This window comes from Megalobrama amblycephala, linkage group LG17, assembly GCF_018812025.1.
Source record: "Megalobrama amblycephala isolate DHTTF-2021 linkage group LG17, ASM1881202v1, whole genome shotgun sequence".
Classification (NCBI taxonomy): domain Eukaryota; kingdom Metazoa; phylum Chordata; class Actinopteri; order Cypriniformes; family Xenocyprididae; genus Megalobrama; species Megalobrama amblycephala.
In genome coordinates this window covers 26,305,239-26,326,443 of record NC_063060.1, presented here as the reverse complement: position 1 = coordinate 26,326,443, position 21,205 = coordinate 26,305,239, and the positions used below count along the sequence as shown (strand labels likewise).

At 37.0% G+C, this 21,205-nt stretch overlaps 2 protein-coding genes across 5 annotated transcripts in view; one reads left to right on the top strand and one right to left on the bottom strand.

Annotated features, from left to right (window-relative positions):
• Window positions 1–16,065, bottom strand: part of dmbx1a (diencephalon/mesencephalon homeobox 1a) — a 66,385-nt gene extending 50,320 nt beyond the window's left edge. For 2 of the 4 annotated variants that reach the window (XM_048163885.1, XM_048163884.1), the window contains exons 1-4: window positions 15,832–16,065; window positions 14,143–14,223; window positions 4,952–4,988; window positions 3,154–3,228 (exon numbers count right to left, since the gene is read on the bottom strand). The gene's annotated coding sequence lies outside the window, so the exon portion shown is untranslated. The remainder of the gene's footprint in view (window positions 1–3,153; window positions 3,229–4,951; window positions 4,989–14,142; window positions 14,224–15,831) is intronic. The other 2 variants (XM_048163887.1, XM_048163883.1) reach the window with 1 other exon arrangement.
• A 1,280-nt stretch (window positions 16,066–17,345) lies between these two features.
• gadd45aa (growth arrest and DNA-damage-inducible, alpha, a) lies at window positions 17,346–19,733 on the top strand. The gene is made up of 4 exons (XM_048163889.1): window positions 17,346–17,502; window positions 17,986–18,087; window positions 18,188–18,404; window positions 18,959–19,733. The coding sequence occupies exons 1-4, from the start codon at window positions 17,462–17,464 to the stop codon at window positions 19,070–19,072; spliced, it is 474 nt and encodes a 157-aa protein (XP_048019846.1). The 5' UTR covers window positions 17,346–17,461; the 3' UTR covers window positions 19,073–19,733.
• The last annotated feature ends 1,472 nt before the right edge of the window (window positions 19,734–21,205 follow it).

Sequence of the window (21,205 nt, the reverse complement as noted above, 5' to 3'; positions counted from 1 at the left end):
TCTGTTAAAAAGTACCTTGTTGATGCTTTAACACTTTTAAATGTCCTTTCAGTGTTCATTGTTTGAAGGTTGAGTAGAATAATATCATCTCATTGTACCCATTTTAAATATAAAACGTATTATTGCGTTCAGATGAGCCTTTCACTGTTTGCATCTTAACGGAAGTTACTCCCATAATTCGCACAAAGCATCATGGGGCGTTGGAATAAGGTGGATACATTTTGTGTATTCTTCAAAAGGCCACTGTTATATTTAGGGTTATTTTTGTTGTTTTAATAGGTTGTTTGCACATGACGTAATTGCTGTAACGCGAATGCGTCTGGAGGGCAGGGAGTGATTTTTCTATATAGGAATCCTATCAAAAACTCAAAGTTCATATGTTTTGCGTCATTTATGGTTGCTCAAATCTATCAAACAGAGAAACCACAAGGAGCTTTTATCGTTTATGTAACTTATATAGTTTTTAAACTTTAAAAGTTGTCGCCTTTTATAGTGTTTTGCGTCTGCTGATACTGAAATTAATATGGATACCTGCTTACCTTTTTTGTTTTTGACTTGGTTAAACATTCACATTCTTCATGCTATCGTTTGCAGGGAAGAGAAGCTATTTTACCCCACTGCATGATCATTTGGTGTTTTCACTTAAGTTACTGTGAAAACAGTGTCACGCGCTGCTGCTTCAGCTGTCATGTGGCAGAAAATGTCCAAATAAATAAATGTGTTCAACAAGCTGACAGAAGATCAATTAATTTATTTGTTGGAAGGGTGTAAATGTAACTGTGTTGTCTTTGTATATATTCACTTTCCCATATGGCCACGGAGAATCAGAGGTCAGTGGACAGACACGACACACTGTAGGCTATTTATTTATTTATTTCAACAAATGACAACCAAAATCAAACCCATATAAGCTCATGAACAGTTTTGAAGTGGCTGTGTGCAAGTTATACTCATTTACAAGCCAAGTGAGTCTCATACTCGCAAATGTAATATTAATTATTACACCAAAACAAAATACAAAACTTTCAAAAACACTCACTGATTATTTTATTGAGTGACAGGCAATGGCTTCAGTCAGTGAGATTATTACTAGATTTGCTAAACGGCATCTTCCCGTCACCTCCTCAACCTGCTTGTTTTTAACTTACATGTAGAAAAGGTGAAAACTGTATTACACCGTCCAGTTTTTTTCCCTGAACGATGATGTGAGTTCCTGTTGCAATTCTCGATTCAGCATAAATGATCTACAATGGCGACATTTTTCACAATCAAGACAGAAAATCAAAATACTGCCTTAAACTCACTAGCAGAAAGGCAGCGCGATATAAACAAACCAGACTAGAACTGAACGCAGCATGACGGCAGCTTCACATTTTCTATATCTACCGTCTCGATGGCAGGAAAGTCTTTCAGTTCAGTAGAAAAGTCGCTCCTCTTCATATCATAAGGATCGCGTCCAACATATGTTGTGATTTTCTGTTTATACCTTTCTAAACCAGCACAATACGGACTTTTCTTTATCTCTTCCATTCTAATTTTCACAGCTTGTCCTTCACCGGAATTTCGCACATCACCAGAACCACGTGACTGCAAACAACCTATTGTTGTTTAATTTATTTTTTAAACAGAACAGTTTTTTTACCTTTAGACAAAATATAAAAGAAAAAAGTTTGCATGTGTTTTATGTTTTTTCATATATTTGATACACCAGGATTTTATGGCCCATATAGTATGATATGGTTAGAGTATGGAGGGGGAAACAGCTTAATTTTATTCAGAGGCCAAAACTGAGAAAAAATTGCAGTTTGCTACAGTTGATATTTCATATGACCAAAAATGTAAATCAATGAGATCTTTATAACAGTACAGCAGACTACTTACATAAAATGCATATAAATATAATTTGTCACTCTATATGTCCTCATAATATGTCTTAGTAAGAAGATATGCTTAGTTTTATGATGAAAGCTCTATCAATTTTGTCGTGGGGGGCAAAACACAATGCAATGGAATAGGCATACAATGATGATTGAGAGATGAACAAATAAATGTTCCTCAAAGCCTGTTGTATCATATTTGATACATAAAATATACAAAATTGATTGATAAAATATACAAAACTTTCTAAAGGGGGAGCATATATCCCCAGACCCCCCTAGAGTACCTGACAACCATGCCTCCATAGTTTCACAAAATCCTGTCGGAAACACTGCAATATAACATTTTATAAAAAAAAAATTGTTTGTTTGTTTCATTTGGTGTTGCCTAACAATTACAGAGCCCAGTGGTTCTTGAGCTCAGAAAAGTAATAAAAATGTTATTTTATATATTGATATTGGTATATTTTCACTGAAAAACTACACAAGAAATGCCGGAAATATTGCCGGAAATAATTTTAAGAAAAGCCGCTGCAAATTTTAGGCGGCAGAAATCAGAAAATAGTCCTGCGAAATCCTGGAGAGATAATTTCACATGTTTTTAAGCATTTCATTGATTTTAAGCAATTCAAGCACAAGACGCTGTGAAAGAAAACTATGTGCGGTACTAGCACTGTGATAGATTGCTTCTGTGCACGTGCACACTTGAAATGAGTGTGCAGAAAGCCACCTCTCAGACAGCACACGAGTACCGAATTGAGTTCTCTTTTGTGTCTTCTACTTTGCGGTCTAAACGTGTACCGATTTGAACTGTACTGCAGAAAGACAAGATTCGTTATATCATTTAGACATTTTTTGTATTGACTTGGTACCAATTTAAGAACTGGTAGGCTACTTCTGACTTACTATATAGTATAGGGAAGGTAATGGTTTCTTGCTACACATTCTTATTAAAAACAAGCTAAGCCCCCCTGAGGATGAAATACCAAGTGAACAGACCAAGTTAAATTGTTAATATATTTATAAACATAAAGCATTATTGCTTAAAATCAAATAAAATCAAAATCTGGTTTGATGGTAGGAATTTGAATTTTTCGACAATAGGTCAGTACAACAAGTATAGGCCTACTTAAGTACTGGGGGGCAATATATAAGTGTCAATTAAAACACAGAGAAAAATAGTGTTCTCATTATCACGTTATGTATATATTGGTGATACACATCTTGCAATTTTCATTTGTATTTTCATTATCAAAGTGATTCCAGGAATCACTACCTGCCTTTGAAGTCTTAGTTCTCCAGTCTGGACTGCATGCTGTCCTCAAGGTACCACCCAAAATGCTGCTACAACCTACAGAAAAGAAAGAAAAATGCATCATCATTTTCATGATCGATCATTCTTGTTACTTTCAAGTACTTGTGCCCATCTCTATTTAATGGCACAGACATCTAAAGGTAAATCTTATAACATCTTTAGTCTGTTAATAATTAACACACATTAATGATCAAGTTGGTAATGTTTGTATTAAAATAACACAACAACCTCTAGTTGTCTTTTGGTCAAAAGAAGGAAAACACATCAAACATAAATGTCTTATATGGTTATGGACCCATAACTAAAAAACAAACTCGTGGATCACAGAGATCATTTTCAACATCTATATAAGAATGAATACTTTATTCTTGACTTGAAATCCCCCTTAGCTTCTTCTAGTGAATGTGAGGCCACAAAATGGTACAGAACGGCACCAAACTAATATCAAACCTAGCAATTACAGTACACGGCCAAACCTCACCCCACTTAACCCATAATCACAGGTCATGGGTGTTATGGGTATAAGATTCGTGGATGGCTGTATGAGCAGGTCTTAGCATGACAAGTCACCTCTATTAGGTTTGCCACATGTTTGTTTGTTTTCCATTAGCCAGTGTTGGGTTTAGCATGCCGAGACATCCAAAGAGCTAGGAATAATGAAGTACATAGCCTATGTTACTCATACATGCCACGTTTACACGCAAAAAACACACACACAAATAATCATGTACTGCAGATTTGTACATATAAGCGCAGTGACACACACACTCTCCCTGTTCGTGGTGCACAGGGCCCAGGTCTCTAAGCCGCAGGTGACCACCGAGCACTGGATAAACACTAATAAATCTTCCTGCACAGCTCGGCAATCAGTCATCTATCAAAACTTAGTGACAGAGAGAGAAAGAGAGAGAGAAGGAGAGAGAGGGAGAGAATGGAGAGCAGAAAGGGGAGGGGTGTCCAAGAAAGTATGGGAAAGTCTAAAAGTGAGTGTGTGTGAGTTTAACTGTGAAATGTATTGAATTGTTAGAGATGCTTTGACAGTTAACTTTTTTGCAGTATTTATAGGCTTTAGATTTCATACTGTGATTTAGAGTTTTTAAAAATATTAAGAATCTAGGAATCAGATCATTTAAGAATAATCACCACTGCGCACACTATAAAAATGAATTGTTGGTTTAACTTAAAAAGTAAATTACCTGGTTGCCTTAAAATTTTTAAGTTTATTGAAAATAAAAATTTGAGTTAATACAATGAAGGTGATTGGTTTAATCAACAAAAACTCAAAATATTATGTTATCTGAAACAAATTAATTAATTAGGATGATTTGATAGAAGAAAAAATGTTGTGATAACAAATCATGAAAATAATTTTTACAGTGCATGAACATGCTCATTAGAATGTGTAAATAATAGATGTGGCTGTCCATCATTTTAAAATGTCAAGTTAAATCATTTTGTATTATGGACCATGTTAATGCCTTTGTACAAATGATCAGAATTCATTGAGTGCCTGCTGTCATTCAAGAAAATGGAGGACACATTGAAACATTAAACTTATGTACCTGACTGTACAAAATGCTTTGTCAAATAACCTAAAATGATGTAACATCAAAATGAACTGGTATTTATTTAATCACAGAAACAACCTGACTACATTAGATAATACCAACAAATGTATTTTAAGTGTTAGATCAGGTACAAATAGTTCCTTAAAGGGATAGTTCACCCAATAATGAATGTTTTGTCATTGTTTACTCACCCTCGTGTCGTTCCAAGCCTGTATGACTTTTTTCCTTCTGTGGAACATAAAAGATATTTTGAAAAATGTTTCAGTTGTTGAATTTGCAATCACACACTAGCATACTACTCCTGGCACAGAAAGATAGTAAAAGTAGTAATAGTAGTATGTGGTTCTAAATTCAGCAAGTGTTTTTCACTGACATCCAGTTTTGTTTGGACCCCAGAATTCTTCAAAAAAATTTTTTGTGTGTTGTGAAGGAGTTGCCACTTACCAACCTTACATTCAGACATATTCAAATACTCTAACAGCAGAAACCAATTGTGACCTCTCATTCATTTCTCAATAAATTTAAGCTAAAAATAAACTGAATGTTAATTTTAGAAAACAAAATCTTGCAGAAATTTTCATCTCCACAACCTGGTCCAGTATATCATGTAATCAAGAGGACATTAAAAGAATTCTGAAGCTTAGTTCGTCTCTCCAGCCTCTCCACCCTCAGTCCTGGCAGTAAGCTTACAAGACCCTGATGCCATCCATTTGTCTCATGATGAATGTGGCAATCTTCTAGCCCCTTGCCCTGTCCAACTCATTTGTTATGACCTGACGTGCCGGCTGCCTTCTGCTCCAATCTTGCCAGTGGGGACTGCTAGCTAAGTAGGATGAGAACTCAGACTTTGTTGAAGAGAAAGCAGACTTTGTTGAAAAGAGGCTGCCAATTATTCTTGTTTTTGTCGTGTCAATGATACAAAGTTATTCTGTGAACTGTCGCCTGAGCCATTCTGCAATAATATACATGCTCTCTACTGCAGTTTGTGTTGAAGAAGCCAGAAAACCCAGGTCGAACAATGTTCGGGGAGAGAGAAAAGTTTCTCAGGAGCCATAAATGTGATTTGATGCTAATCGTTCCTCAAGCTTACGTAGACAGCTTGAGAAAGAACTGTTTACAGCTGTCTTTAGCTGAGGGTCCTGTTAGAAGATCAGATCTCTTGTTCCTCAGCTAGATAAAGGTTATACTGCGTATATTAACTGGAAGAGGCTATTTAGTTGTGGCACCCTCACCGTTAGTCTAACGCTCAAGCATGAATCACGCACTGTTGCGACAGTGAAATTTGTCACCTTTTCCAGCAGATCAATGATAATTACCTCCCTGACACGAGTTCAGTTATTACTTTACAGGATCAAGGACAGAGGGGAGGGAGGGCTGGGGGCGATAGGCAGAGTCTGATCGATACTCTCTGAAATATGGCTGCTACAGGCCTCAGCAGCTCAACAAACCATTACAGCCACTGTTCTCCACAGCTTAGTGACTGGATCTGTTCTGAGTCCAGCTGTCTTTTAACAGCTGTCTTTTTGTCTAAACCATGTGAGAAGAAAATTATGCCTTTTCTGGTGTATATAAAACTATAACTTTTTGACAGGTCGTACTGTCAGGTGTCAGAAAGCAAAGATCAATTGTGAACATTCTTTTTTTTTTTTTGAATAATAAATAAGGTGGAGTTTAAAAACTGGAGTTAAGCTGATTTGTGTATTTTTTGTTGTTGTCAAATATACAACAACAAAAAATACTTTCTGTTAAAATACTTTCTACTATCTCAAAAGATTGCTCTGATACCACAATGTTGGCTCAACAAATTGCATGATTTGGGGACTATATGTTATGCAGACTAATGGCAGATTCAGGAAACCTGTTTGAGTCATTATGTTTGCAATATATAGGCTACTAGAGGGGCAGAAGTTACACACGTTTCACACTTTGGGCACTATTTTAATGATGTAAACGCATGGTCTAAAGCACATGGAACAGGTGTACTTCGGGCATGTCCAAATCCACTTTTGCTAGTTTAACTACGGAAAAAATGGTCGGCACGCCAGATGCATGGTCCAAAAGGGTTGTATAGTCTCTTAAAGCAGAACTAAGTAACTTTTTTTTACCTTCATAAATAGTTTTCTAAGTCCTTACGATGGTTAATTGACTTGTAGTGATGTGTTTGAGGCGAGCACTAACCCCCTCTGGCACGTCTACACCAGAATACAGCACTTGCAAGTTGAGCTGCACCGACCCGAAACAATCTCGCCTCATGTTCACGTTCACGCGAGAGTGACAAAATGCTTTACAGTAATTCAAAAACAATGTATATATTATGACTTTATAAGACAATTTCGAAAATTACCCACCTCCATCGAGTGTACTGTATTTGCAAATTACCCACCTCCTCTTTCTTGTACTGTATTTGCAAAACTACTGCGCTGGTGAGCGTTGTAGTCGTTGTAGTCCAGAGCTGCGCTTGGAGTATTTACGACAGTGTGATTCACTGAAGGAAACTGTAGGGGGAGCTTCGCAAATCTTACTGAGTTCTGCTTTAATGAATCATGGGTGTGTTTTGGGCGTAACATGAAATAAACCAATCAAAGTGTCATCTCACATTCCCTTTAAAAGCCAGGTGCGCTTGCACCATGGCGGATTGCTATTTACATGGTGGAATATAGACACCAACAACCTGACAAATCAGTTTAAATACATGTGTGTATTGCCACGATTGGTCAAATAATTAGCCGATTTTATTTGTCATTACTACAAATAGGTAATTCTGATAAATGCATTTTTATCTTTATGTACACAATTATAAACTTTTACACTGTAATCCTTTTATTTTTAATATTTGGCATGACTGTGTGCTGCATTGTGCACCCGCCTATAGGTGCATATTACTAACGCGCCCTTTAAATAAAAACAATACTGCTGCATTGACTTTAGACCAGGTTTTTGTTGGTCAATGGCACAGTCGTTTTCAGTTGCCTCAAAATAGCAACACGCCAACAATGCGCCTGAACACACAGATGGGCGCGAGTGCATTTGCTATTTAAAAAACGTGGCCGCTGGTCGGGCTGAAACTAGCAAAAAAACAATTGCATTGCACCTGCGTCACATTGCGCCGAGTGTATGATGGGGCCCTCTAACATATTTATCCAAAACCTCTAATGCCAATTCAGCCTTTGCCAGGAATTTGAATGACAAGCGATCTGACCAATCATGATGCTGAATCCGCCATTTTGTCAAACCAACCAGACAAGAGAGTTAACGTCGGCGGACTTGAACTTAAAACATGGCATGTATTTATGTCTTTCTGTGGTTGAAACAACATACCTTCTAATGTTAATTCATGTTTATTACTTGTAGGAAGAGATTATCAGTTCACGTGCCGCTTGAAGTGAGATGCTACAGCAATCTGTCACAACACATTAAAAAGCCACAAAATGGTATTTATTGTTTGAATCTCTTTAAAAAAATGACAAAATATTAAAGCTGAGACTTTGATTCATACCAAAAGTAACTTGTCTTGTCTGTCAGCGCATGGTCAGTTTCCTCTTTGCACCACAATATATTTTTCACTCTGTGAGAACATGCGTGGCATGAAAGCGCCATGGTTTGTTGGACAAAGCAACAGTAACTAAAGGGGGCGGGTCTTTGCGAAGGGTCAATTAGTGATTGTAGACTGTAATTCATGTACAGCTGTGGCCAAAAGTATTGCCAGTGACATAAATCTTAGCAAAGTTTGCTACTTCAGTTGTTGTAGTGTTGATTCACATTGTTTCTATATTACTGTGCAGAGTGATCAAACGCATTGTAAATAATTGCAAAAAAGTTAACTGACCAAAAAAAAAAAAGAACTTTATCACGAAAACCCTAATTTCACTGTTTTTTTGGCCCTGGTACAAAATGACCAGCTAACATAATTTTACTAATCATATCATCATCAGCACATGGGAAAGTGTGAACTAGTCGGATAAAATCACATAATTCTGACTGAATTATAAGAACAGACTGATTGCTATAAAAGAAGGTAAGAAGTGCTTCCAATCCTTCCAATCATTCCAATCAAGCACCAGGACTATCTCCTCCTGAGGAGTCGGCAACGGAATTGTGTCCCCACCAGTGTAGAGGTTGCTCAGTATTGGCAGCAGGTGGGTGTGAGTGCATCTGCATGCACAGTGAGGCCAAAACTTTTGGACAATGGCCTGGTGTCAAGAAGGTCAGCAAAGAAGCCACTTCTCTCCAAGAAAAACATCAAGGACAAACTGAAATTCTGCAGGAAGTACAAGAATTGGACAGCAGAAGACTGGTGCAAAGTTATTTTCTCTAATGAAGACCCCTTCCAACTGTTTGGGACATGTGGAAAATCGATTGTCCTGAGAACAAAAGGTGAATGCTACCATGTGTCTTGTGTTGTGCCAAAAATGAAGCATTCTGAGACCATCTATGTGTGGGGTTGCTTTTCATCCATGTGAGTGGGTTCTCTCACAATTCTGCCCCAAAACACTGCCATGAATAAAGAATGGCATCAGAGCCAAGAGCAAGAGCCATTCAAACAACCTAGGAGCAATTTGGTGATTATCCATGCATTTTCCAATATGATGAAGCACCATGTCACAAGGCAAGAGTGATAATGAAGTGGCTCAGAGATCATTACATTGAAATTTTGGATCCGTGGCTAGGCGACTCCCCGGGTCTTAATCCCATACAGAACCTGTGGTAAATCCTCAAAAGTCAAGGGGACAAGCAGAAGTCCACAAATTGTGATCAAGTTTGAGCACTAACAAGGCAAGAATGAATCGCCATTTGTCAGGAATTAGTCCAGAAGCTGATATCCAGCATGCGAATTACAGAGGTTATGAAGAAGAAGGTTGAAGAAGCACTGAAAGCTGTCAATTACTCTAGTTTAACGTGAGGTACACAAACTCCGCTTATAAACAATGAAGCTGTGTATGCTGTGCAATGAATCTCTTATTGACATTGTGTTTATATTTTGTTTGTTATAACGAAAGGATTCGAGAGTGTGCATTAAACAAAATTGAAACATCTGATTAGCCATTGCGTTCATGCTTTTAACAGATATGTCTATGATTGGCCACAAAGCTCAACAATGCAAAAACAAGTTGTAAGATACCTTTGACGCTCTTTACAGAGCATTTACACAAACAATTGTTGCATTCAAGTCATGTTGGTAAGATCATATTTACGAGTTGAATGCACATGAATGCCACTACAAAGTCGTAAATACCAGTGCGAAACTCAGGATTTTCTTTGAGCCCTAATCTTTATGAGTTGGCGTGTCAGTGAGAAACTCAATACCACAATACTCATAGGTATTTTAGCAGTGATATTGTCAGGCTTCTTTATTAACAACAAAATAAGCTCACTGCCTCCACAAAATATGAAAGTATTTTAATATAACAATATAATGTGCAATGATAAAGTTTACAGTGGCTTCCTAAATTAAGGTACACCGTCATCTTGCTCCAACGAAAGTGACGTAAATGCACCTGATGTCATAAACAAAACTTCCCAACTCATAAATACAAACTTGCCAGGAGGATTGAACACACCAATTCACAGGGGTTTTTTAAAGCTCTTTAAAGCAGTCAGCAGGTACTGGTACTGCAGAACGGCAGGTATCATCACATTAAATTATCAAATAAATCTTTGACAGAACAAAGATTATTTTTGGCAGCTGCAAAAATATTTTCAATGCAGGAAAAACCCTGATATTGAATGTTTTTGCCAATAAAAGCCTTTTGAAAACTTATGAAATGCTTATCGTTATTTTCAAATATTCCATAGAAAAATAAAAATTATTTACAAATACACAATAAAGCAGCAAACTTTGCAAAACACAAAATTTATGTCACTGCTTTTGGCCACGGCTGTATTTATTTAAATTAAAAATAAATATCCACAACTCTTCAAAAGTTTGGGGTCGGTAATTAACATAATTTTGGCAAAGCTGAATTTTCAGCATCATTTCTCCAGTCTTCAGTGTCACATGATCCTTCAGAAATCATTCTAACATGCTGATTTGCTGCTCAAAGAAACATATTCTTATTATACTTATTATTAGTGTTGAAAACAGTTGTGCTGCTTAAAATATTTGTGATTTTTTTTTTCCAAGTTCAAAAGAGCAGCATTTATTTGACTTAGAAATCTTTTGTAACATCATAAATTTCTATTACTTTTGATCTTTTTAATGCATCCTTGCTGAACAAGTATAAAATAAAGTATTCCTGTATCCTTTTTATGATTAAAAGTTAAGTTGATAAGATTTAAAAGGCATTGCATTTATTACAGGTGGTTTGGCTGTGATATCATACCACATTTAAATATGACTCCACTTTGTGATAATATAAGCATCATTAAAAGAGTATTTTTATGCAAATGATATGTAAATAAGGCTTGTTTTAAGGAGCAAGAGAAATTAATCACTGGTCTAATACTAACAATACTTAAACAAGTCATACGCACATCTATGTGATGAAAACTTATGCCCATGTGATCCTACATAAAGAATAAAAATTAAAAACACACTCACAAATTATGTTCTTTGGAGATATGTCTTTAAACATTGAAGATGATGGATGAATGAAATAGGCCAGTTGCCTTTTTCAGAAACTCCTGTTTCCCAGAGTTTTCTGATTCAGAGCTTAGTGCAAAAGCATATTTTATTTTTAGACTCCCACCTTAACACACACACACACACACACACACAGTCCCCATTCTCAGGCACGCTCCGCAGAGTGAGGTCTCTCTCCCTCTCTTTATTAAATGACCTGTCTGCCTGTTTTTGCTGTCTGTCCCTAGTGGCGCTGTATGTTAAATTCTATCATTAAAACCCATTACTGAGCTATCAAAACCCTCTGTAATTCCAGCTAATGACCTCATTTCCCTAAGTGTCACCCATGTCAGTCAGCGCTGGGGCTACTTGCTCTGGCAGGCGCTCAAAGTAGTGTCACACTGTTACGGGACATCCCCCACCCTCCCTTTTTTCTGGAAAAGAAAAGGAAAAAAAGCTCTTAGAAATCAATGGCGGTGGAAAATGACAAAGCGCAGCGGCATGGGACTTGGGCCCACGTGTGTCGGTTCTGATATACTGATTGACCTAATAGGTGCAGTAGTCAAACTGGGAACAGCTTCTGATGTGTTAAGCAGTTTGAGAAGACCGTACACCTGATAAGAGGAGAACGGATGCCATTTCACAAGTGATTGTTGCCGATTTCACATGTGCCAATCACAATTCTCCCGTTTTCAGGAGTCGCTTCATAATGAACGTTTAAAAAAAATGCAAAATGGGGATAATGACACACATCATTTCCCAGTTTAATCTTCATCCTGCTCCTCCTCTTCTCCACGAGTTCCCCTTTTTCTACACTGCCAGGCATCGTCCTCTCAATTGGAAAAAGGGCCCTAAGGCCACTGGAGCACCAAGACCCTGTTTCTTCAAGGGATGGATAATTGACTCCCTTCGCTTGGTAATTTATCGCTTGCATATGCAGCTAATACATCAGCAGGAAAAACAGTGCTGACCTCCCAACCTTGTCCAACAACTCTGCCACTGCTACCAAAACAAGCACACATGCCCACACACACACGCGCACCTTTGGCCCGGCCCACCCCCCTCAATAAAGAGCCAGGAGCCTGGAAGTGAATTGGAGAGGGACACAACTGGCAGGGGAAAGGAAATAAAATGATAGATGGGGTGCATTGTGGCATTATGAATGAATTATGCTGGCCAAATACCTTGAGCAGAGCAGTGTGTCAGCCTGTGTCTATACTAATCTTAGAGGAAATATGACTGTCTCTATATTAAAGAGTGCAACACAGGGTGAGCTGGTGAATTAGTTGAGCAATCAGACCATTACAAAGACAAATCTTAGATGGCGTTATTCAGTGGCCACATTTATCAGCCTCATGCAGTATCATACTCAGCAGTTGGCTAGTTGTTTTTGTCATTTCTATCAGTGGGGTATCAGTTTTGTCTGTCACCTCCTGTACATTTGACAAGGATTCATCGCAAGCTTCACTCGAGCTCCATCTACATTCCTATTTATCATGATGACAACACATTGCAAAACACATTATTATGAACACCTGAGTAAATTTAAACTTGAGCTGACACATACGTCTGTTCACTATATTCTTTAAACGAGAGAAACCGTTTCTCGGTAACCAAACTCTGTCTCTAAATAAAATGCTATTAATAATGAAAAGGAAAACTAAAATATATTTTCCTTTATCAAACTAGAATCAAGGTTATAAACAGCTTATTAAACAATTATTAAACTTATTAAAACTTATTACAGTTGTTTGTTATAATGAAGATGCTTTGAGACAAATTTAGGTGAATCTAAAGGTGTTTTAACATCTAAAAGACTGAAACTGAAATATAAACTATAATCAGTCAAAACTGGAGAAACAACCTGCAAACTAAAGTGTGTAAATAATTAAGTGACAGTGAATGACTAAGTATAATAATTAGGTAACACTTTACAATAAGGTTCATTTTTTAACATTAGTTAACATATTAACTAACATGAGCTAACAATGAGCAAGACATTTGTTACAATATTTATTAATCTTTGTTAATGTTAGTTAATAAAAATCCAACTGTTCATTGTTTGTTCATGTTAGTTAACAGTGCATTGTTAACAAATACAACATTTGATTTTAATAATGTATTACTAAATGTTGAAATTACGATTAACTAAGATTAATAAACACTGCAGAAGTGCAATTCATTGTTAATGTTAACTAAACTAATGAAGCCTTATTGTAAAGTGTTACCAATAATTACAAATCAAATCAGCAATGCTCCTACTATACATCTGATTTCATTTCTGACACGTGATTGTAATTAGAGCAATCATGCAAATATTTAACATGTAAATATAATATGCATTCTAAATAAGATTCATGTTTAAATGGCTGTATAATCTGTTTAGATTTTATTCTAAAACAATATCTAAATATTAGGTCTATTATCTAAATATACCATCACGTTAGAGGTTATTTGGAAAATACAAAAATAAGATCTTGAAACACAATCATGCCTAGTACACTACACAAATTAATTAGTAGTTTTTTAATTCTTTGTTTATTTTTTTGGGTTGTTTTAATTTTTTATTTTGCATATTACTCTATTTATTGATTAATGAATCATTATTTAGTGGTGCATTCAATGTTTAGACGCATCTAATTCAAAAGAGGGCGGATGGAGTTTGGCTTTTTGCATCCCTTGATTTACTGTAGCTTGCTGAAATGGTGTCTTGAGAAGTGTCATGGGATGTCATGTCTGATGTTATATCAGTGTTTATTAATAATGTTGGGTAACCTGAATTAAATTCATTCAGGTTGTCTGTCATACATGCATGATAAATACCTTCATGGGTCATTTTCTTTCCAGCATCCACTTTTGACATCGCAATCGTTCTCTATTCATTTGGTTAGGTTTTGGCGCCATCTGATGTAAAATTTTAAAATTGCAGAAACATTATTGGAAGAATACAAGCACACAACTCCACTAGATTCAATTAGCTTGCTTAAATATCTCTGATCAATTTATAAGCAGCTAATTAAACAACACAATATATAGCCTGTCCTAAAAAACACATTTGACCTAGTAACGTTAAGACTGATTTTTCACTTCGAAGTAAACAAAGGAGAGAGTCTAAAATATTAACAGTGTTAACTGTTCTATATGTATTGTAAAGTTACATCACATAATGTCCATTAGCTACCAGCTCAGCCCTGCTGAAAAATCCAGCTAAATCCAGCCTAAATTGGTCAGGCTGGTTTTAGAGGGGTTTTGGTTAGCTAGAACAGTGTTTCTCAAACTGGGGTACGCGTACCCCTGGGGGTACGTGAGGTGACAAAAGGGGGTACGCGAACAAAATGCGGAGTAGTTCATTTAACTCTACCATACCTTAAAATAATATTAAAACCGAACATGTATTTCTAACTGGCAAAATGCCGTAAATCCATTACATTTAATCAAATTACCGCATGTTTTGCAGTCTAAAATGACTGTACCCACACAAGCAGCATGCATATGGTAGATTGCGTGCAGTCTGCTGCCTTAAATCGCGCTAAATTACTGCCGTTCTCGACAATGCACCTTTGTAAAACTGGGGATTTAGCACTTACTCGCATGAAGAACAAATATAGACACAGATAGTGGATTTCTATCAATTTAAGACTCAAACTTTCTCCGATACAAAAACATACCTTGTGTGAGTTCTTATATTTAATATTGATAACGAGGGAGAATGCAATTGTACCCAAATATCCACATGGCTGCAAACGTGCATTATTATACAACAGGTCAAAAAACAAAACGTACATTTTAAACACAGTACTGTCAGTATTTACTCTATTTTGCAATAAAAAAATATTTCTAACGAAAACCAGAGCACAATTACAACACACGAATGCGGCTTTGAACGAATCGTGAGAGTCAATGATTCAATGATTCATTCACAGCCACTTGCTTCGTTACAGAATGAATGACTCTATGACTCACTCATAAAAACAGTGACTCGCTGCCACCTACTGGCAGTTTTAGTTTAATATTTAAAAGTATCACTTCGTTTTACCATCATTGCATATTTCACTATTAAACATTTTTTTATTTAAAACATTATTTATTTTATAAAGTTATTCATAAACGTAAAAATATGCACTGGAAAATCAATTTAGGGGGCAAATATTGTCCCTTAATGGTAAAGGTGTGACTGCAGTCGAAGTGGAAGAGAGGGGGTACGCAGAAGGATGGGAATCCCTTCAGGGGGTACTCCACGCTAAAAAGTTTGAGAACCACTGAGCTAGAAGACTGGGAAGCTGGGAGACCAGCTTAAACCAGCTGAACCCAGTCTGGGAGACCAGCTTGACCTATTCCAGTTTAAAGATTTTTCAGCAGGGAAAGGCTAGGAAATATTACTAACGCTGTTGCCGTATATTTCTTTTCCTCTGGCGTACCTTCTATTTTACGGATATGTTAATATAACTCTTTTGTTACCTTCATAACATTTCAGTAGTCATTGATATCATCTTTCATCAAATTTTTCCTCACCTCAGAAAATCCACCTGTCAGCGTCTGCGCGCGCTTCTGGAGTCACGTGGCCTATCGACACATTTCACCTTCTACTATTTTGCCTTATTGTGCTTCAGTTTTATGTAACCTACTTGATAGTCCTGTACAAAAGAAATAATATCAGGATAGTCTTTTCAAATCCGAAAAAAAAAATAGTTGAGATTTTGGTAAGGTTGTATTGTATTAAAGGGTTCACCCAAAAATGAAAATAGCTAATGTCATTTATTACTCACCCTCATGTCGTTCCACACCCGTAAGACCTTAATCTTCGGAACACAAATTAAGATATTTTGATTAAATCTGACAGCTCAGTGCCTCCATTGACAGCAATGCCACTGTAACTCTCAAGATCCATAAAGGTACTAAAAACATATTTAAAACAGTTCATTTGAGTTCAGTGGTTCTACCTTAATATTATAAAGCGACGAGAATATTTTTGTGCACCAAAAAAAAAAAAAAAAAAAAAAAAAAAACTAAATAACGACTTTTCAACAATATAGTCACGTGATTTCAGCAGTTTAGCCGTTTGATAGGAGATCCGAATTACTGATTCAATTCATAAAGCTCCGAAGCAGTGTTTTGAAATCGGCCCATCACTATATTATTGTTGAAAAGTCGTTATTTTGTTTTTGGCGCACAAAAAGTATTCTCGTTGATTTTTAATATTAAGGTAGAACCATTGAACTCAAATGAACCGTTTTAAATATGTTTTTAATACCTTTTTGAGCAATATCTTAAATTGTGTTCTGAAGATGAATGAAGGTCTTACGGGTTTGGAACGACATGAGGGTGAGTAATTAATGACAGAATTTTCATTTTTGGGAGAACTAACCCTTTAAGCACAAAAGTAAGTAAAGGAAAAATTGGAGGCATGAGTTGATTTGTCCTCAAGGTGTCACTGCTGGGTTAGAGATCACACCAGACCAGTTTGAAATCCAGCAAGGCTTGTAGCACAGAAAAGTGTAGTGCTGCATGCCATTGGCTCACATTATGAAAACTGTTTGTAACCATACCTACTGAAAAATTGTGGAAATGCCAATACTTATGATCCACTAACATAATGTTAGTGTCTTGCATGTTATAAGGCTTGTGCAGCTGTTTCAAATGCTCCTTTTATGCATGAAGAAGAGAAAGTGTTTATGAATTTATGTAAAATTGCATTATTTATTTGAAAAATTATGTTATTTATTGTGTTATTTATGTCACATGTTACATCATTATTTATTGTGTTTGAATATCTGTTGGGTAAATTTCCTGATCACTTTCCTTTGCCCTGACATGTCACGGCAAAGTCTTCCAACAAGGTTAAAAACAACGTCACCAACAGTGACTGGCCACGCCCTGACATCTCAGACGGACGAATGAGAGTTGTTAAGTTTTGTTAGTGTAGACGCAATAGCCAATCAAAATGGATTTTGCTAATCTTGATTTGCATGTGTCCAATAAGGATTATACTGCTCTCATTACAGCTCTCAGGGAAATTATATTCAATGTAACGCCGCACAACGTCAGATTTAACCGGTGACAGCCAAAGAAAGAAGACGCACGAGAACTCTTGTGGATTTTAAAGGGAAAGTTGTTCAACTCCGTGCTGGATTTTACGTGCAACATGACTTTTGAGGAACTTAATGGAGATTACTCTGTTGAAAGGTAAAATTGACATTATGCATTTATTTGGCAATTTAGGCGTATACCATTATTATAGTAATTTTACCAATAACTGAGTACTGTACGAATAAATAAATATTAAATATGGAAAATGAAAATGCTGATTCGTCTTATATAATGTATATTTCTATTTATTGTGGAACATGTTAAACTTACACATGTAAGTTACCGGGTGAACTGTCAGTGGCACGAGCTCAGCTCACGAGACTCGAGTCTCACGAGACCCTGCGCTCGTGGTGTTCCCATTACGCAACTGAACTTCATATGAAGTTTTGCTGAATTAATTTAGCTTATATTTTACCTGTTTGAATATGACGGCAAGTTAATCACCCACACATTTTTCGAAATTATTAGTTTTCAACCGTCGCAGTCTGTAACGGTGCACGAGCTGTTGCCATGCGCACATGTTCAATGTTCTTGACTTTATTAAAGTCGCATTACTTAATCTAAACTGTGATTTTACAGGATGGATTCTGTGATTAAAGCTCTTGAGGAGGTCCTGCGCTCCGCATTACCGCAGGGATGCATTACAGTTGGGGTCTACGAGGCTGCAAAGTCACTCAATGTGTAAGTTTAGAGGCTTTTTGAATGTTACTGGTTTTCAAAGTCATTGCAACAGGTGCCTTAATTTAGTATAAATAACTAAAATCTCAACTCTTCTGTTCAGGGATCCTGATAACGTGGTGTTGTGCATCTTGGCAACTGACGACGATGATACGAAGGATGTGGCGCTTCAGATACACTTCACTCTCATTCAGGCTTTCTGCTGCGAAAACGAAATCAACATCCTGCGCGTGAACAACACTCGCAGCCTCGCGCACATCCTCGGGGGCGCGGGCATGCACGGGAGCGAGCAGATGGATTTGCACTGCATTCTGGTCACTGTAAGTGTCAACAATCCATTGCACATGTTCTCAGAAATTTTAGTAGCTTGTCAGGACATGTCCAGGTGTAACTGCCACTGCATGACGTCCTCATGAACATCCTGCTCTGTTCTTATTCATATGCAAATAGAATTTTCTTGACTTAATGTCCAGGTTGCTATTTGCATTTTATTTTGCTCCATTGGAATCAAATGAACAGGTGCCTCAGTATTTATCATTCTTTTATTCCCTTTTATTAGACTTTGTGTGCTCCATAGGAAGCATTCAATAAGATTTGCATACTCCCAAAATCACTGGTCATTTGAATTATCTATTGCAACTTGACTTCACTTTGATTCATACTCAAGGTTTATGTTTTGCATAGTCAAGGAGTCAGATTCATTAATGGCCAATGCAGAGAGCAGGATGGCTGTGGCAGATATAAAGTTGATATTTTCCCTACAAATATTTGAAATCATGAACTGGAAAGGACAACGCTTAGAAGTTACACAGCAGGAAATGTTCTAGCTAAAACAAACAGAATGTAATCCCATCTCTTCTTCTGATGTTCACAGGTTCCACATGCATCCACATGGAAAAACCCAGCTCTGGGAAAAGTGAACCGCTTCTGCAGAGAGAGTCGCTGTATGGATCAATGGGTGCCCATTATCAACCTTCCAGAACGATGAGAACAGCTAAAACCAAGAGGAGAAAACATGCATAAAATATCTAGTAAAAAAGATAAAAGCTAAAAAAGGTGGTCACAAAAAGGACTGATTGTCCAGACCGGTGGAACTGGGGACTGACCTTCAGAATAAACTGGAGGAGGAGCACCCATTTGCAATCTGAGATGATTCAGCGCTTTTTGGCTTTGTTTGTGGGACTTTTTGAGGACGTCACATGAAGCTAATTGTGAATGGAAGTGAGCACCTGAGTATCTTGTGAGATTGTTTATTGGTGGGGTGTCATAAAGCACTTCAGTTAATTACAGGATGAAAGATTTCTCAGAGGAAACACAGGAAGCGATATTTTTTCAGAGAGGCTGGCCTATTCTTTTTATCTTTGCCATCAATTTTTGAATAGCATATCATCAGTACTTGTTTATTAATGTTGGAATACATATTTTAAAAGGAACTTGCTTCTAAACCACTGAGAGGAAAACTATGCATTTACGGTATCCTGCAAGAATTTTTTTTTTTTTTTTTGTACATAAGTTAATTGTTCTTTTGTGGTCTTTAAGTTATTTCTATTATATTAATTTAAAGAAGTATTTATGTAAAAATATTTTATACTATTATATTCAAATGTGAAATGAGTTTTGTGTTGTAATAAAAGTATTTTTGAACACAACATAGTAGTCATGCGGGTTACTCTGTTAGAGAGGTTTCTGGAAAAGCGGAGTGGACTAGTAGAATTGACCTGACAACACCAGTTGAGATCAGCGGGGTCACGCTGGACTCGATGGCCTTCGTGACTCCCCGTTATAGACCGACAAAAGCCATCCAAGCCTTTCTTTTGTCCTGCTTTAGTTGGCGTGACCACTGCATCTATTCATCGGATTCCTTTTTCAGCTAAAATGAATTGCTCAGGTTCAGCTTACTGTACCGCTTGCTTGCGTCAAGGTGAAACTTGCTGTCGTAAATCACTTTGCTCTTAATTGTGCTGTGTGTAACAAAATAAACCACTCTGTAGGCCAAAAGTCACTGCGTAGCAAGTACGCAAGACATTACACAAGCTCAAATGAAGAACGGAAGTGTCTAGAGGCGCCTCGAAATGTTTAGAAGGTGTGGTTGCGATCACATGACTGGCACACATTGGGTCAGGTTTACAGACACCACATACCAGTAAATCAGTTGTGTAACCCACCACTTCCTATACAAAGGTGAAGCAAGGTTTGGCTGATGTTAGGCCGATGCAAGGCAGGTAAACCCCTGTCATGTGACAAAGAAACCGGATTAAACTTGCCACTTGCTCAAGGACAAAATAACATTTCTCAAAGACAACTTGAATGCAACACATTTCTCTGCAAATAGCAAATCAACCAAGTAATCCTGATCAAAGGTCAGCTATTCTCAATAATGAATATGCCTTTTAGGTGTTACTGCTCTTTGAAGGCAGTTTCATTTTTTTTTTTTTTTTTTTTTGGACGTCACTAAAAAGGTTAATTTTAGAAAGCAGGTACAACAAGGACAAGGTGATATAACCGCTGTTTTGTCACAACTTTGTCACCGCACCACTCCTTGAGCTCAGAATAACACAGCCCACGTCAACTGTCCTTTACTAACAATCATTTCTGTCACATCTTTCATGGCTAAGATAATTATTTATTCATTTATTTTTTCTGAAAGCCAAATCAGGATAATGTGACACTGAAAACTGGAGTAATGACTGCTGAAACTTCAGCTTTGCCATCACAGCAATAAAGTACATTATAAAATATATGAAAATGGAAAACAAAAACTTAGGGGTAAAAAGCATTGTTTTGTTCCCTTTGTGTACAATAAAGGATAATTCGCCCATATGATTCTTTCTTCTTTGGAACTCAAATAAAGATATCTAGCAGAATGTCCAAGCTGCTCTTTTACATACAATAAAATGTGTCTGGAGTTACCATTCACTTTCAGAGTATGTTTACATGACAACAATGTACTAAAAAAGGAAAAAGTTTTTCCTTTGTATTTTTCGCATACACACAACAACGTTGTCAGAACGATCCCCGTTCACATGGATCCGCGAAAACTACTAAAAAAAAACTGTATTATGCTGCTAGGCCAGTAGATGGCGATGTCACTTTGTAAAGAAACACCACACCTACAGACTGA